Source organism: Agelaius phoeniceus, chromosome 11, assembly GCF_051311805.1.
Source record: "Agelaius phoeniceus isolate bAgePho1 chromosome 11, bAgePho1.hap1, whole genome shotgun sequence".
NCBI lineage: Eukaryota > Metazoa > Chordata > Aves > Passeriformes > Icteridae > Agelaius > Agelaius phoeniceus.
The window spans coordinates 12,353,916-12,371,304 of record NC_135275.1 but is presented as its reverse complement, the minus strand read 5'-3'; the positions used below and the strand labels follow the sequence as shown (position 1 = coordinate 12,371,304).

At 41.2% G+C, this 17,389-nt stretch overlaps 1 protein-coding gene across 2 annotated transcripts in view; it reads right to left on the bottom strand.

Moving 5' to 3' along the window:
• The window catches only part of CHCHD6 (coiled-coil-helix-coiled-coil-helix domain containing 6), a 110,697-nt gene that overhangs the window by 33,633 nt on the left and 59,675 nt on the right, over positions 1 to 17,389 (bottom strand). For both annotated transcript variants that reach the window (XM_077184807.1, XM_054640457.2), the window contains exon 8: positions 3,226 to 3,361. In XM_077184807.1, coding sequence (XP_077040922.1) covers positions 3,226 to 3,361 — 136 coding nt within the window. The remainder of the gene's footprint in view (positions 1 to 3,225; positions 3,362 to 17,389) is intronic.

Here is a 17,389-nt window from a genome sequence, read left to right as displayed (position 1 = left end):
AGTCAGAGAACTTCCACATAAGCAAAGCATGGGATGCAGGAAGGAACCCAGAGCCTGAAGGGGCTGATGAGTCAACGCTCGGCGCAGTGATGCTGCACTGAGTCAACAGTGACGCGCCCAAACCTCAACACTCAGGGTGGTATCAATGGAAAAGCTCATGAGCAGGTCAGGCTGGGCAAGTTGAAAGTATACTGGCTACAGAGGCAGACAACCAGAGCAGGATCCTGCTCCCATAGCCATGAGCATCCCAGAACAGACACCAGCTTTGTAGTCTATGCTCTGGATGTACCTCCCAGAGTACAGAGGGAAATACTCATCTCTGGCTGGCAATTCAGCTGGCCTGTTTCAGATGACTTTTTAGAATCAGATGCATCACACTCTACATATGCCTATTTCTCTCTGTTGATTACAAGAGATGGCCCAATAGCCAGAAAATATACAAAACAGATAACAATAGCTATATCTCCACCATGCACCACAATAAAGTAACATCTTCTAGGAAGAGGAGCTGTACAGAAAACCAATAAAAAATCCATTTTAAAACTCATTGAATGATTACCTAACATATTTGTTCATGAGGCAGAAAAAACTGAGGGTGTATCTCAGCTCCTGGCTCAGAAATGTGCACAACAGGCAAAGGGAAATGGGTGTCCAAAGGAATGGTCTCAAACAAACACAGTAAAGGGGAAGAGGCAAAGAATTATCCTCATCCACTGTAAGCTGCAATTTTCAGTCTAGAAATCTAGAGCTGGCTTTCTCTGAGTCTAATGTGTACCATGCCCTGCAGACATTTTTACCAGCCATCAAAAGGAACTTGCAGAGAAGCAGATGCTTCATTAAAGAATATTCAGCAAGCCTTATAAAATCCTTAGTAAAAAGCAAATGAACAAATCACCACCATGCAAGTGAGATGAAGTCACACATCCAACTTTGATTACATTTCCTCCTGCACTGGAAAACAAATTGTGTTTTAAAAAAAAAGGTAAAAAATACGGAAGAAATTAAGAGATTCTGGCCTTTCTTTCCCACATTCTTCCAACCTGAATTTCCTGAAAGAGGAATGCGTGAGACAAAACCATTTGGTATAAGATGCTAATTTAAACTTAAAGAAAAATAACAGCTTAAAAAGGGGAAGGGAGGAGGGAATTTTAATCCTACATAATAAAACAACAGCTTGTGATTGCTACATGTATCTCAGGAGTCAGAAGAGTCAGTAAGAGCAGTGAGGCAAATTGTCAAGGAATTGAGCTGTCCTGGGACAAAAGGAAACTACAGAAGACATATTGCCCTACAAAATTACATTTGAATTTGTACTTGCAGAACCCTCTAGTGCCTACCCCTAGCTGAAAGGTCTTAGTTACCTATTCCTTAGTCTCTCAAGCCCCTTTTTAAAACATAGCAAGATTTACTGCCACATTGTCATCATCCACAACAAATTAATGTCCTGTGCACTTCTCCTTCCAGGTAGTTTCTAATAGTAGTGGGGAAAAAAAATTCTGAAGTTCATTGAAGACTCTGGGAACGAAGACAACCAGACAACCCCAGCTTTTGGTTTATAAAGCAAACCTACCAAAACCTCCACCAAATCCAAAAAAGATCCAAATTAATAGGATCCAAAAAAGATCCAAGTTAATAGGATCTTTCACTGCCCTCTGCTGTTACCAGTCATTTAGCTTCCAATTTACTCTTTAATAATGTTGGGCTGGGGCTCAGGGCTGGCAGCATCCCAGCCCGTTTCTCAGGCGGGTTGGAGCCGCAGCTTGCAAATATGCTGAAGTTTAATGCAATCTGTCTTCTTTGGTAATCACATTCTGCCTGCACTGCATGCAATAAAGATGTATTGGTAAATGCATTTGCTAAAGATATACTCCACTGAAAAGGCTACAAGCCTGATTTAGAGGAGGCAAGGAGGATAAGAGAGGTTGGCAATAGATGCAGCAGTGCTCTGCACACAGCAACCAGGGGCACGGATTGTGCAGCAGCAGCACAGGCACCACTTTACTTTAAAGCTGAGGAAGAAAAAGAAATCACATGTTTTGGGAGCTGGGGACTTTGGAGATATCAGAGAAAAGCCCTTTCCCTGGCAGCTTTAACCTTGCTGATTTGCAGACATACAAAGACCTTCTTTGTAAACAGGAAGGAAAAAAATTCCACTAGGACTAGCAACAACATTTGGTCTAATATATCCTGACAATTTTCCCATCTCCTTCTGTCGGGCTTCTTCTGGGAGCCGGCTGGCAGCTTGTTTCATGTTATACTTAAATCAGGCATACAGCTTCCCCTCACAATGCTAATGCAGAGAAAGACTGCTTCCATGAAATATCCACCTCTCCCCCACCTATTGCTTTAGTAATCCCATGAGAGGAGTCTAAATTTTCTATTACCATCCTTTTCGCCACATCCACTTTACTATATTCTCAGCACCTTTTAGAGAATTTTTTACTGTCAAAAAACCCCCAAAAAACAAAACAGAAAAGTCTGCCCTTGAGGGACACCTGACCCACTGAATTCTCTGATGGCCCAGGACCATACCCTAGTTGTAATGTCCAAATACTTCATTTTCTTTTCCCCTTCACTTGTTTCAATAGCCAGAAATTCTTCCAAGGTACTGAGCAGCCACTGTCCTAAGGCATCAACAGAACCTACTGGGACTCTGCATCTCAGAAGGAAGAGCCATAAGGCTTCCTGGCTTCCCACACAAGATGAAGAGTTTTTAGGAGTATGAAATTTTCTTAACAGACAGCAGCTTTGCCCAGTACAAAACCTTTCCCCATGCAGCAATGAAAAGAAGCAAGACCTCCAACTGCAAAGTCCCATAACAGGAGATGTTTATCCTGAGTTTATCCTCCTATCTATAAGAGCCTGCTGAAAATGTTGCAGACATTGCTAAAGTGGATTTACTTAGTGTTTGCAGTATACAACATCCAAGAAGGTAAAACTAGGGAAAATCATTGACTGACATTGAAACCTGGGAGCACTGGTACTACCGTTTTGGTGGCAGCTTGGTACAACAGGACTCGCTGACAGGAATGAAGTTGGGACACACTGTGTGACTGGGACATGTGGAATGAATGTGGGGAAACGGATCCCAAGGAAGATTTGTCTCCTATGAAGATTGCAGTTTGACTAACAGATACCACAGCTCTCAGAAACACTTCTCAGAAGAAAGCACCATGCAAAACAAGACAGCAAAGCCAGCCAGTACAACAGAGAAGCTTTTGTTACCTTCTGAGCTGCACTAACACAGCGCTGATATTCCTTCGCCAGCTCCGAGCATTTGAGCACTTCACGTTTGTTTTCCTGGTAGCACTTCAGAATTTCAGACTGCAGGTTTGCACAGATAGGATCAGCATTCCTCCTCCTGCAGGGAAAACAAGCACAGAATGATGCGTGAAGAGGAGTTTTCAACCACTTACTACCACTTTGCCAGCAACACACATACTAACTTTATGCTGGAGTCATGTAGTCCTAATAGAGAAAGTGGTGGGAGCACCAATCACCAAACTAGGTCAAATGACCAACAGGGTATTTCAATTGAAAAATCCAGGCTACTTAGCAAAAAGAGGGAACATGATCTTTCTTAGCTGGTGTAGAAGGCCATTTCCACCCTTATTTAAAACATCATCTCTCCTCTGCATTCAGGAGGAAAAAAATCCCTAAGTCCAAGAGTTCCAATGATTTTCTCAACTCACACTGGAAATCTTTGGCAGAACTCAAGAAATCCTGGCTGGGCCTGCACTAGATCTGTAACAGTCTGACAAGGAACTGAACAGACTTGTTGAATGAGCCACCTCAATCTATTGAATTCTCATCTATTTAAACACTACAAGAAATCCAGCATGGTTGGAAGCACTGCAATTCTCCTAGTGACTGGAAAAAACCCCAGAATAATAGCAAGACCAGATATCTGCTTCTCTGTAGTTCTGCAGAAATTAGTATTCATACTCAGTAAATGGCATTGACAGCTACCCAGGAACAATTAAGGATGATGTTCTTTTACTCTAATGTGCATGTGTACATATGGCACATCATCAGCAACAGTACCAATAAAGGGGAAGGTCGTTGTAAAACAATCCCAGCAACAATGGCACAAACACAGTAATGACAGTGACATCAGCTGCACAGACAGGCAGACACAAATTGCAGGCACTCACAGCACTATGGCCATGGTATGTTTTACCAGAGAGTAAGAGAACATATGCTTAGGTGTAGCAATCCTCAGATGTCATCTCCTAAACCATAAATCCATTTAATTCCTTGCATTTCCTGCTCCAATATGCTTAGAGATCTGTGCCCAAATATCAAACACACCTCTTCCTTCCAAAGAACTTGATGCTACAGGCAGATATTAATGCCTTGCTATGATGTATTCATTTCCACAGGAACAACAGGCACTCATTCAGCAAAAAAGCTTCATAGCAAGGCAAAGAGAGTGAAAACATGACCTGTCCCTGGACATGTTACAGTCTCTCAGGTGGAACAGACTTCTAAGAAACATGTAATCTTAAACCAAAATCTAAATGCTTTTGGGGAGCTCTGATATGAGTTTCCAAATCATGCACATCTATGTAAGGTGCTCAGGAAAGAAGTGGAAGCACCAAAAGAAGAACAATTTTATTTTTCCGTATCAGCAACCTGGGCGCACACTCACAATCATTTGGTTGAGCTGTACTCTAATTGATACTTCCTCAGTCATACTGCCAACACACATGGAGAGAGTAGGAATTTATCAGTATGACAGCCACACTACAACACTGAGATTTGGATCAGAAACCAGCAAGGATACTATACAGACTTCTTTTTCTACCTCTTCGCTAATCTCACAGCTTTTAGAAGAAACTTATTCCATGCACAGTCCCTAAGGGTTAGTGTTCATTTTTAATTTCTATGTTATATAGCAAATCACCTTTAAAGCCTCGAAAATCCATATTCTAAAAAAAAATATCTTCAAATTTTGGGATAGAAAAGAACCCAGAGAGAGCTTCAGAAACTCATAATGTTGGCATTTTGCTTTGTCACTAACTTTAATATCACTCTAATCAAATCAGTGAGACTGTGGAAATGATACCAAACAATACCAGGTCAGGAAATACCACCAAATCCCTCAATTCATTGAAAAAGTTAAGACTTTTAAAATTAGTTTTTTTTAAACTCAGTGATGTTAAACTGAAGGGCATTTTGTAATTTTAGTATAGAAACCTGGAAGAGCTAAAAGGTACAGCACACCACAAACCAGTTTGTATTAATCTGAACTGAGCATGGTACAAACATCTTAGAAATATTTAGAGGTTGTCATTGTCAGCAGGGAGAGCTACAGAAATTGTTTTGCTTTAGATCACTGTCCTTCCTATGGTGTCAGCCTTCACTGCCTAGAATAATTATGAAGTTAGGACCCCCCTGTGGGCTCAGACAGTGCTGCAAAGTCTGTGGCCCTCTCCCTTAACAGACCCCTTGGTGCTCAGCCCACAGGGCTATTTAAAAGCCACAGAGTGGTGAGCAAGAAGCCACAAAAAAAGAGTATTGTTGCCTAAAGCCTACCAGAGGCAGGGGATCAATCAGCCCAGACCAGTATGCACTGCCCAGCAAGTATTTAAACCAGCATTCCTGCACATCACCTCCCACAACACAGGGAGCATTTATTTGGTACCGTGTACCCAAAATAACAAGATTATTCTCCTTTATTTCTTCAAAATAAAACCTCAAGCTGTGGTTATACATCAATTGCACCAGCTTCTCAAAACAGGTTTAGAGACTCTAATCAACAAATTGCAAAGTTGGTTTAGGTAATTATCAATACAAGTTACTGTGGAATCTGGGAGTACACAAGTTATCCACATCCAGCAGATTAGTTCTGGTACCCATCTGGACTGGAAAGAGGTACCTGAAGTGCTCTGGTGAACAGCTGCCTGAGATGTTTCCTCCCTGCACAGCAGCCACAATGCCTGCCCAGTCTGAATCAAGGGGGTGCCACTCTCCTGCTCACATTAACACTCAGCTGCAGGTTGCAGCATTTGTACACTGGGGGAACTGCAGCCCCATGCACAGACAACAGCTGCACCTTACAGGTGCCTGACTTTCCTCATGCATATCTGAGACAAAAAGGAATTAAAGCAGCAGCATCCAACTTCAAACACATCTGTAGAATGCAGTGACATTGTGGGCTAGTTCCAAAGGAGGTGGACTTTTATCAACTATCTTCCTTCACCCTTAGCCTAGCTCAAGGCTGTTGGCACTAACTAATCTTTAGGAAAATTCATCTTCTGGACACCCGATCACACTGCTCCTGATGTGTCATTGAGAGTTTTTACTGTTATTTCTCATATAAGAGAAAAGGAAAATGGTGGAAAAGGGATGAGGTTTGTATACACAACTAGCAGAAGCCTTGTATGCTTTGACCTTTCTCCTGAAGTGGGTCAAAGTTTTAAGCATATGTCACCATCAAATGAGGTAGACAGTTGGCCTCTGTCCAAAATAAAATATGCTGCACCTGCTACAACTATTATCAAAACAGGTGTAAGAGGCTCATTTACAGCAGCTAGGAAAAAGGCAGGAGGGAAAGGCTGGGCTGGGAAGTGACAGCACAATATCTGCAGATGGAAGTATCGAGGACAAGCTCTTACAACACTTTGGAAATAAATACATGCAGGACATAAAGAACAGGAAAGATTAAATCAATAAAACACACTCTCATCTGTTTAAAGGAGGAAGAAAGGAGAAAGGATGACAGGTTGGAAAAAGTAAAAGATGGATTTAGAAATAAAATTCATTAATAGTGCCTCCCCATCACACAGAGGAAGGAAACCTTTGCCTGGTCAGTGTGCAATGGGCAGGAAGGCTATATACACATGAAATCTGCGATTTCAGAACTTCCTCTCCCCCTCCCATGGAGAGATTTAAATCAGGTCTTTGTCTAGAAAAGAAGGGAGAGGTTTTCTTAAAATGAAGCAAAGGGCATCCTTCTCTCTACTATCCCTTGAGGTAAGACAGAATGAACACGATCTTGCTGCATTTTGACACCGAGAGTAACCAAATCCTTTCTATCACTGTGAATTCCCCTTACTTTATTTAATAAATGAAATCTCATCAACTTATCCTTCTTCTATTATCACTGCTGACATCAATCTGATAATATTGGCTTGGCGTGGAATCGTGCTATTATATGTCCTCTTGATATTTAATTTAAGAGAAACGTCTGCAGTGGGGTGAATATGTGAAGCAAGCTTTTTATTACTGGCAGCAGTAAGGACGCTGGGAGTGAATTAGACATTCATCTTAGTCAGGGCCAATCTAGTGGCTCAGAAGAGGTTTTCTTCTTAACTCTCTCCTAACTGTTCAATAGCAGCAGGTAACAGCTGCTTCAGTCAATAACTGCATTCATTTGTCTTGGGAAATTCATTCCTACATGGATATAAACCCCATGAAGAAGTACAAAGTGTCTGGGAGGTTAAAGCAAGGTACTTTGAGGGTTTCTATCATAAGCACTGCACTAGAAGGAGAAGTGCTGGTCTCAATGTCCATCAATTAATCAAGAAGCAACAGTTTCCAAAGACAAACACCCAAACTCACTGCAAAAAGCAATTAAAGCCATATCATCAGGATACAGACCCAGAGACAGAAGGTTTCAAGCACAGCACTATGGCTACTATTCAGGTGCTGATGACAGGTTCCCTTTTTGAAAGAATTATAGACTCAGTATTGGAAAGCAAGGGAAAGCTGGAAAAAGTCTATGAATTTGCTGGTCCTTCCATCCAGCTGAAGATCAGACTACTCAAGCAGAGATGCAACTTCAGTGCTTTAGGAATTGGCAGCTCTTTAGCCTAGTGCAAAAATCAGTAACTCCTCAGTGAGTAACACACCATCACTGGCTTTACTGGGAAGAACAGCAATTCCAGATGGAGTTAAGAGCAAGATCTTCTTTTTACATTTAACTCTGGGAAACCATTCAAGCTGAACAAAAAAACCCAAGGTAGAAGCTGATGGTTTCTAAACTCAGACACTTTCATACCTCTGGTCAGAAACTGATAAACAAAGATACACGAGGTCTCTCACAAGCCAACTTAAAAGTAGCTGGCTCCAGCACACAGCTCCAAGCAGCAACCTAAATGGGCCAGCAATCTGGAATTTCTTGTGGGCCACAAAATCCAGTGACTGGATTAGCTGCTTTCTGCTGCATTATTTGACTAAGACCCAGTGTCTGAACCAACTTGAGCAAACCACATTAGTCACCACAGCCACTGGAGCAGAGACAGCCCCAGACACCAGCAATGAGATGCATGGGCAGCACTGCCAGTAAATCCTAGGGCACACAGCAGCAGTTTCTGCATGTTGGGAAGGAATCAGACACGTTGTATAGCTGCTTAGTATGTTTATATATCCAGGGTCCATTACACACGTATCAGACTAAGCTCAGTGATGCTTTGGTCACATAAATGTGGTGTGCTGCCAGGCTGCACTGTACATATATAAAACCCAATAGGTGGTTAACTGACCTGTAAAACTGCATCTCCCTTGGGTAGCAGTTGGCTCTGATGGCTTCTCTAACATGCCCGAAAAAATGACTCCAGACAGATGCAATACACAGCACATAGAAAGGTTTCATTCTCTCTCATTATTGCATCCTTGACATTTACAGCAGAAAATTAAACACAATTGAAGTATTTCATTCACATATAACAAACTCATCAGCACAGAACAAACAGCCAGGCAAGCTAACTTTCAGCACAGGATGCTGCACTATCACAAGCACGGTGCCCTCACTACAAGCTATGGGATTCCCTGATCCTGCACATCAGCTTGATAACGTGGTTTGAATGGAAGAGGTAAGAGCTATGTTACAGCTGTGTGGCAAGGGAAATAAGAGATGGAAGAAGCTTAATAGATTATCCAAATTTCTACTAAAAAAATCAGTAATGTTTAAGCTACATAACCTAGCACAGTGTAAACAAACTGCATGTCTCGTGAGGCTAAACTAATATGATCAGGAAGGAAGTATTTCTGATCAGCCTCAAGTACTCAAAACACTGCTCATCAGGCTTTGCCACCGATCCAGGTGGAATAGAAAGCTTGCAGAAGTAACACACAGTTTAGAGCAAGAGGGGACAGGCTAAAAGAAAAGGTGAAACCTCATGACAATTTTCAGAAGGACAGGGGTGCTACCCCCAAATTTCAGCTGAATCTGCTGTATTCCTGTCTAAATCCTTCTCATACGCCTTGTCACACTGTCAGCAGCACACTCCTGCACACCTGCATTATTTCCCCTCTCTCTTTCTCCCCTTGACAGCTGCATTTTAATAACAGGTCACCCCACTCTGTTTTTCCATACATTGTTCATGAAGTGCCAAATGAATGAGTATTTTAAAGTACTGTGAGTTTCTGGGTGACTCTGTGATCCTAAAAAATTTGTCACTCAAGTACTTCCCAATCTCAATTCCTGTTTTGACAGCTTGTTTGAAATTGCCACCCAATTCCCCACTGGAGTTCATGCACTCACTGCACCCTTGTTCTTCCCAGGACAGATACCTCCTTTCCTTCCAATCACAAACAGGCAGAAGCTGTTCTGAAATCTTCTTCTGTGTAAGTAATTAGATTCTACCACTGAGAACACAACAAGTCCAAGTCTCAAGTGTCAGCCACTTGCTGTGTCACTGTACTGCATACAAAAAACCCAAACTCTAGAACATACAGACTGATGTTGAAAGTGACTAAAATCTAGCAGTTTTCTGTAACAACCTCTAATTTTGGAAATCAACAACAACTTCTTCATTTCCATCACGAAATTGATGCAAAGAGATTGTGTGACCCATGCAATGCTGGTTCCAGCTCTCCATCTGACTTACTCCAGTGTCACAACCTCCCCTGTCCTCCTACATGATTTATCCCCACACACAAGTGGTCATTTCCCATTTGATCAATGGGTCATCCTGAAAGACTTTCCCTTATACTTCACTGAGTTCTGCCAAGTGCAGTTTCAACCAAATTTAACTGGCTTCCTTAGACCCCATAAGCTGCAGGCACTGGGGCTGTGGTGGTGGGCTGTGGGTCTCTGGGGGAGCAGAAGGGTAGCAATAAGCAAAAAACTGAACTAAAACATATAAAATACTATTATCCTTATCCTACTGAACCTGCAAATGCAATAACTAATCACCCCTATTAGCATTTTGCATGGCAGATGGCAAGTGGTTTAGAATAACGAGAGACTTTTCCCCACAAGTGGATAATTCCAATGTACATTTGGATGTAAATTCTTTACTGATTATGATGGTAGAATACTGAGCTATGAGAAACTGCCAGTTTGGAAGATGAAAGGAAAACTACTGCCTCTTCCTTCACTTGCCAAGAGATACAGAAGTTAACAGAACTGGATCTCCTGCCCACAAAGCCATGCACCATTTTTTCCCAAAGATGCCAAGCTACTAAAAGTTGACTAGCAAAGATGAAGAGCCTAAAGTTAGCAGCAAAACAGTCTCTGGAAGCCAAGCAGGAATGAGTCAGAATCTTGTTGCTGGAAGGAGTTCTCTGAATCAGAAAGGAAGCTGGCTCAGCTCCCACAAGGCAGAAAAGCAATATAGCAAGCAATAACTGAATCTGAAAACAACACACAGCCCAGCAAGTGACCCGAATAGGGATTTTCTTCCTTCAGATAAAAAACATCATCTAAAAACTGTTTAAGATCTCAGGTCAGGAAGGGAAGGTATGCAGTCTGTAGAAGATATGCAGCACAAGCCTTAAGAATATATGGGTTGTGACAGTGCTATAATATCTGGGAATTAGTTGGGAAACTGTTGGCCTAATAAATACTTTCCTCAAAAGTCTTCTAAAAAGGTAACTGAAGAAGTGATATGCTGATTTCATATAACCACAAGACATGAGGGGCAGCAGGTTCAGTAAATGTCTCCTATGTGAGATGATCTTATAATAATGTCACACTGCAAATGAAATGTTCTTTTTTTTAAAGAAAACCCTGACTACCCATTCGAACAGCAGTCATTTTTCCAAAATGCCACTGGGTACTGCACTAGGTTCCTACAGTTTACTTCACACTACACAAAGGGATGGACAAAAATATGAGTCCATTAGTATACTGTGCACTGACAGAGTGGCACATCCTGCTAAAGATCCCAAAATAAATTTAGAGAGGAGATTGAAGCTGCCAATGTTAAAGTTCAGGTGGGATCTGAAGCTAAACATTCACCTTATTAAAAAATTTCCCTTGCTTCTGCCCACATTCTCTAAACTTCAAAACCACAGTGCCCCCTTTTACCAAGCTGTGCAATTCTGAACACTGACTCAGCAAAGATCCCCATTAAGCACCTACTCATCCCTCAGAGAACATCAATAATGGTGCTTTCAAAGCAAGCACACACAAAAAGTCTTACAAGTCCATTTTTGGGGGAAGGTTGGGGGGTTTTGCTTGTTTGTTTCTGTTTTTAAGTGAATATTGTAACTCAAGAAGTCCTCAGAAAATAGAAAAAAACTTTATAGAAAACAATTTAGATAACATGGTTCTAAGTCTGGAGAACAGCACATGAAGCTGCTCCAGTGTGCTGCTGGTGGCCCTTGCAGTCAGCACAACACTGACCAGCTCTCTCCAGGGAAACAATAGCCATCCCTGAACAAGTGCTCCTGCCTTCCAAACGCCAGATTTTTGGGTCAAATTAGTTTGAATTGCAGTTGGTATGGTAAGTATATGTCCCAGGCATGCAACTGCCAGGAATAACAAGAAAAATGCAAAAATCATACAAATAAATAAATAATAAATTAAAGTTATTGAAGCCCAATTTGATGGCAAAGATGGTTTTTCTCTTCTGTGAGGGAGAAATGGACTTAAATCTCTCATCAGTTTAGCATTAAACACCACCAACTTCCTCTGTGCAGATGCATCACCACGATGCAAGGTGTCCACAGCAATCCTGCCACAGTCCTTATTTCCTCAGAAGAAAAAAATATAAAAGCTCTGACCTATATAACAAACTATTCCTGAAATTTCCCCAGCTGGGACTTGCCTTTGGTGTCTTCTACCATCCCTCCAAGACTTCAGGAGGAGACTGACTCAACAGCAAGGACACAGAGTGTATAATCCAGAGTCAGGAATACAATTACTGTTCAAAATAGCAACACTGCCCTTGAAATCGGTTGCAACTGAATTAATGACCAGATTGTTAGAGTGTTACCTCAACTTTGCCTCAGGCTGCTAATTAGCAAACAAGTCATTAATTCACTGGTAACAAGTGGTTTCTCAGGCATTATTGCTTCTGACATCTTTAATTCACCACTCTTTATGGAAAGCTTCCCCAGACAACTTTAACCTCAGTCCTTTACAGATCAGCCCCACACCATTACCACCAGCACACTACACCACACACACATTGAAGACAGGCAGAAAAACACAGCAGGAATAGGCTAAGCTGGGTCATTAATTAATATTCATTACACCTTTCCCAACTCAAGCCAAGGGGAGGGGAAGGCCAAAGGCACAAAAAGTTCTGGATTTTGGTGTGGATCTGCCATTATTTGTAAATACATAATAAGATACTATGAAATCTGGAGAAACCTTGCTTTCACCATGGTACACGTTGGAATATGCAATTCCCAATGTGAGGGCAGAGATCTGCTTTTATTTTCACTGTATTCTCCACAATAAAGAGCTGTGAACTGAAATATTTCATGTCCTCTGATGCACAAAGTATGACTGAGGTTTGTTTTAACAGCTGCACAAATATCCATGCTTTTGAAAACAATCTGGATTTGGCCTGCCAACAAACCCTGATCTAAGGGCTTTATAAAGGCAATATTACTACAGAAAACAAGTGCTTTTCTTGTAAAAATCGATAGCAACAGAAACATCCCTAACAGACTACATGGAGCTTTTGGCACCTCTTCCTTTGCTATTTGAGTCCTTGCTATTCAGATCTTATTTTATAAATGCCCAAGTTCCACCAACGTAGCAGTGAAGAAATGCTCCTGCAGTTTTGAAGAGACACCAGTTTTTCAGAGCTAACAGAACTGCAGCCTCAGTTCATTGGACTCATCCCTCATCACGCATGAGAGGAAACACAATACTGTGAACATTAGATTGAATGTTACTCATTTTACTAACCAGGCAAAACAAAAATCTTATTTAGAAGCAGCATCTTAGTAATCCTCAAGAACTGAACTTCAGAAAGAACATTCAACAGCTTGGATAAAGCACACAATCTAATAAATTTTCAAGATTTAAAATTTGGTTCAAAAAAAGAATAATCTGGCCCAACTGGAAAATTTATGCAAATCCACTGCACATATTCAACTTCTATTTCCACATACCATATTCCTAAAGCTGTAGGGGAATACATGTTGCTAGGAAATCAGTGCACTGGTACAAGTAGTTCGTTAGCAATAGGCCTTCCAGAATTCATAAGGAAAATGTTTACATCCCAAGGTAATGAGTGAAAAACTGTGTGAAGCAGAACTGAAAGTGACCAGAAACCTTTTCTTTCAGTAAAATGCACACCAGGTAAAATGACACAAAGTCAAAATTCACCCATATACTTTTGCCCTCTTCTGAAATAAATTTGAGGAAACTCACACATTATAATCTCTTAGAGAATATTTTAATTTCCTACTAAGAGCAACTTCATAAAAGTGAGAAACAGAAAAGCTTTGACTAATAACCCATCTCTTTATTTGAAGATTATGAAACAGACTCAGTGTAGACAGAAGAAGGAATAGCTAGCACAAACCAAGCACCAAGGGAAGAACAGGACTGGGATGAAGTCAAATAATTTTGGTGAAGGTATCATCATTGCAGGGCACAAAAGGACTATGTTGAGGTAAGGCTATGGATAAGCTTTCAGCAATAATCAATCTCTTACTCCTGAAAACTCTTAAATCCCTGTTGGAGAGGTTCTTAATTTCAACACTAAATTAATCATTTATCTAATCTAATGATAGGAGAAATCCCAGAGCAATTTTGTTTGAAAACTATGATGTCTTTACCCTTCTCCTTTGGCTTCACAACTGCCCATATAATAACTGTTTCAGACCTTGTCTCCTGGGCACAGTCCTCTGTTGAAATACCAAAGGCCTCATAGTAGACTTCAAGATTAACAAACTCAATATAAACTCACATAACTATTTTATAAACTTTCCATATCTACATAAAAAAACAAAAGAAGGTAGTTTCACTAGGTTCCAGTTAATCTTGCCATTCTAACTAAGGGGCCATTAGCCTCATAAAATCTTGTGTAATTCAATAAAACCTTTATTTCATGAGTACTGAAAGCAAGCCATACATTCCCTGTTACCAGCAGACAATCCATCTATGACCTTTCTTCCCCCATCCTCACTGAGTCAGTGTGGTTTTCTACTCCACATTCAGCCAGGAGGATACTTACTACTTGCTGGTTTCTCTAATGTAATCACTTTAAATACTCATGTCCATTAAGTTTAAAGATCTTAGGACCATTAAATGAAACTCTCACATAGTAGGTCCTACATGGAGTAAATCTCTTTGGCAGTTTCTCCATTGGAAAGCTGCCTTGGATTTACAGCTGATCTCCATCAGGATAAGAACAACTGAGATTCTTTATGCATTCCTTGATAACAGCACAAAGCATATGCAGTCCTCTCAGCACAACATGCAAAGCAACAGAGTCATCAGTAAGCAGCTTCAGAAACAGTTCTGAAAGCTATAGGGAGATTTCAGAGGGAAACTCAGCTTCAGAACAATTTTATCTTTTAACAGCCTTCTAATCCCCTCACCCAACTCCTGCAGCTTTACCTTTTAGAGTCACACCCCCACCCAGGCCAATTCTTGCATCCAAAAGTAACAACTACAAAAATAAATAATTTTTTTAAAAGTGATAAGACAACCTTCACAAAAGAAAATAAATCACAAAAAAAACCCTCAAAAAAACAAAACAAAACCAAACCTCAAACCAGCATATTGAGGATAAATCTAGAGTGCTGCACTAAGCCATAACCTCTTTACTGATGTTTTTTTCCTTCCCCTTAACAGATTCAGGGACTGTAATAACATTTAATCCTCAGAAGCTAATCTAAATGTAACACTCAAAAGAAGACAAAGACAACGCAACAGAAAGAAAATTTGGCCACTGCCTTTTGGGAGTGCTGCTTTATCCCTGGAGCGAGTGCATTAATACAGCTTGGAATGAAATGCCATTTTATTCTCTGTAGCAGGGAGGGGATTAGCAAGTTGTCTTCTCTAAACCCAGTCTGAGTCATGGCTCTATGAACACTGAGAAAAGGATGTGGAATGAAGGGAAGGGTGGGGAACACTGGCTTTTTATTTACACGCTGCTTCCTTTGTGGGTGGTTACTGATGTGCACAGTTTGCTAAACAGGGAAAGAAGGCAGGGGAAGTTCTAGGTCCCCTGACTTTAATTCTGTTGGTTAACAAAAGAGAAAAATAACAATGCATCAATTATAACAACATAGTTGAGACAATATGTCCATGGCAACTGTCCAATTCACCACAGCATGGAAGCAACAAGGGCAAGTTGCTTAAGGTGCTGAAAGCTGTGCTCAGCGGTATCTTGTTGCTAAGATCTTTTTCCTGGGAGGAAATAAAACAGGTTGGACAGAGCCCAGAACAAAGGAGAAGGAGACACTGATAGGAGGTATGTGGAGACGAGAGCAGGCTGGCTTCAGGTGAAGAGATGAGAACAAAGTCCATTGCACAAGTCAGGCCATGCAGGCATCAAGCCTTGAAGTGGAAACCAAGAGCTAATGACTGTGTCAGTGATTTAATATGAAGCTCAGCACTAAGTACTTCACTTCTGTTTTTATACAAAGGGAGACAGGAAGGTTTACTTGCCTACCTCTCAGGCATGCTGTGAAGGGTCACTGGTGGAAAGGTGTACAATATTCCTAAATCCTGCAATGCTTGACAATCACTAAGGAGTGGAAACAGTCCGTGGAATGCTTGACCACTTGTGCAGAGCTGTAAGTGTTGATAAAAGAATTACAAAAGTCATTAAATGCCAAGAAAACACTGGGGTTTTGTTTTAGCTATTTCTTCTCTTTGCTTTGACACATATTCTGAAAAACAAGATACTCACTGTGGAAAGAGCCACAGCCCTATTTCCCTTTTCCTCCATCAGCTCTGCTGATACACAGTGGCAGAGAACAAATACAGACTGGTCTCACAAGGCACAAGTGCCAGGGGCAGGTCTTCACAGTGTAATAGGGATAACAGAAGCTCAGGAAGAGACACTATGGTGAAGGAAATGGACTCTCTGCAGTTGGAGAAAGTGCCACTCCTGGTTTCCTTTCCTTAAGGTAATATCATAGTCCAGCACTGGAAACAGGCAGACCTGTACTTCATTCATCCTTTGGTTGAAATTCCATTTCACATAATTTTGCAGGAGTGTCAGTTTATTCCTGTGAACCAAAGAACTCGATCTGCATAAATCAGTCTAACCTATCTTAGCACCAACTGTGCTTGTATGTCTAATACAAAAGTGCAAAACAGGATAAGAAAAACTATTCCTTCCAGTGAAGTCCCAGGACCTTGTAGGCTATTACAATAAACAGGCTGTAGAAAGACTTGAATGTAGGATGCCTAAAAAGAGAACCTCACAACTCACAGACTTCAAGTCCTACCAATTGAGCATGGATGCCAGTGTAGGAAGGAACCTTCCCCTGACCCTGTCCCAGCCTATCATGATCCAGGTGTGAGGCACAAGAACACTTCAGGAGTGTTTGTACAGTGTGCTGTACACAAAGCAACAATCTGGACAGGGTCACTGCATGCTGATGGAAGTGAAACACTGCAGGCTGATGGGGGAAAGCAATGATTCTTCCTGCATGTACAATTATCAAGGGGCATTATCAGTCCCAGATCATGAACTCCAAAGCTCAGCTCAGTGCAATCCTGGCTACTGCTGGCAATTTCTATTGTGAAGAACTAGAATGCAAGATATTCAACTTCACCCTCATTTTCATCTTGTCCCTTTTCAAGATATCCCCAGCCATGTTATTTTTTCACACAAAATTCACATAAGGGCAGGTGTCTCTTTTTGCTGCAAAGAAGACAGCTCAAGGAATCTGTCCCTTTATAATGGCTCAAGTTCACAGTGCCATCAAATTCAAGAGCAGTGTACAATAAGGCCAGAAGCCAGGGACTGTTAGATGATAAAGGCTCAAAGGAAAGGGGAAGAAACCCTTAAGAGACCACAAGCACACTCTCTGAATCTTGAAAGAAGGAATTCATTAGCATTTGTGTTGGTCTCTGCCACTAACCTCTGCAAGAAATGGTTGCATTCCTGAGTTTCCTACATTACCAGTCTTTGTTTCCACAAGAAACAGAACAGACCAAAGGAAACCGAAACATCAGGAACCAACCTTCAGACTACCTATAAGAAATAAGGTAGTTACAGCCTGTACTAGT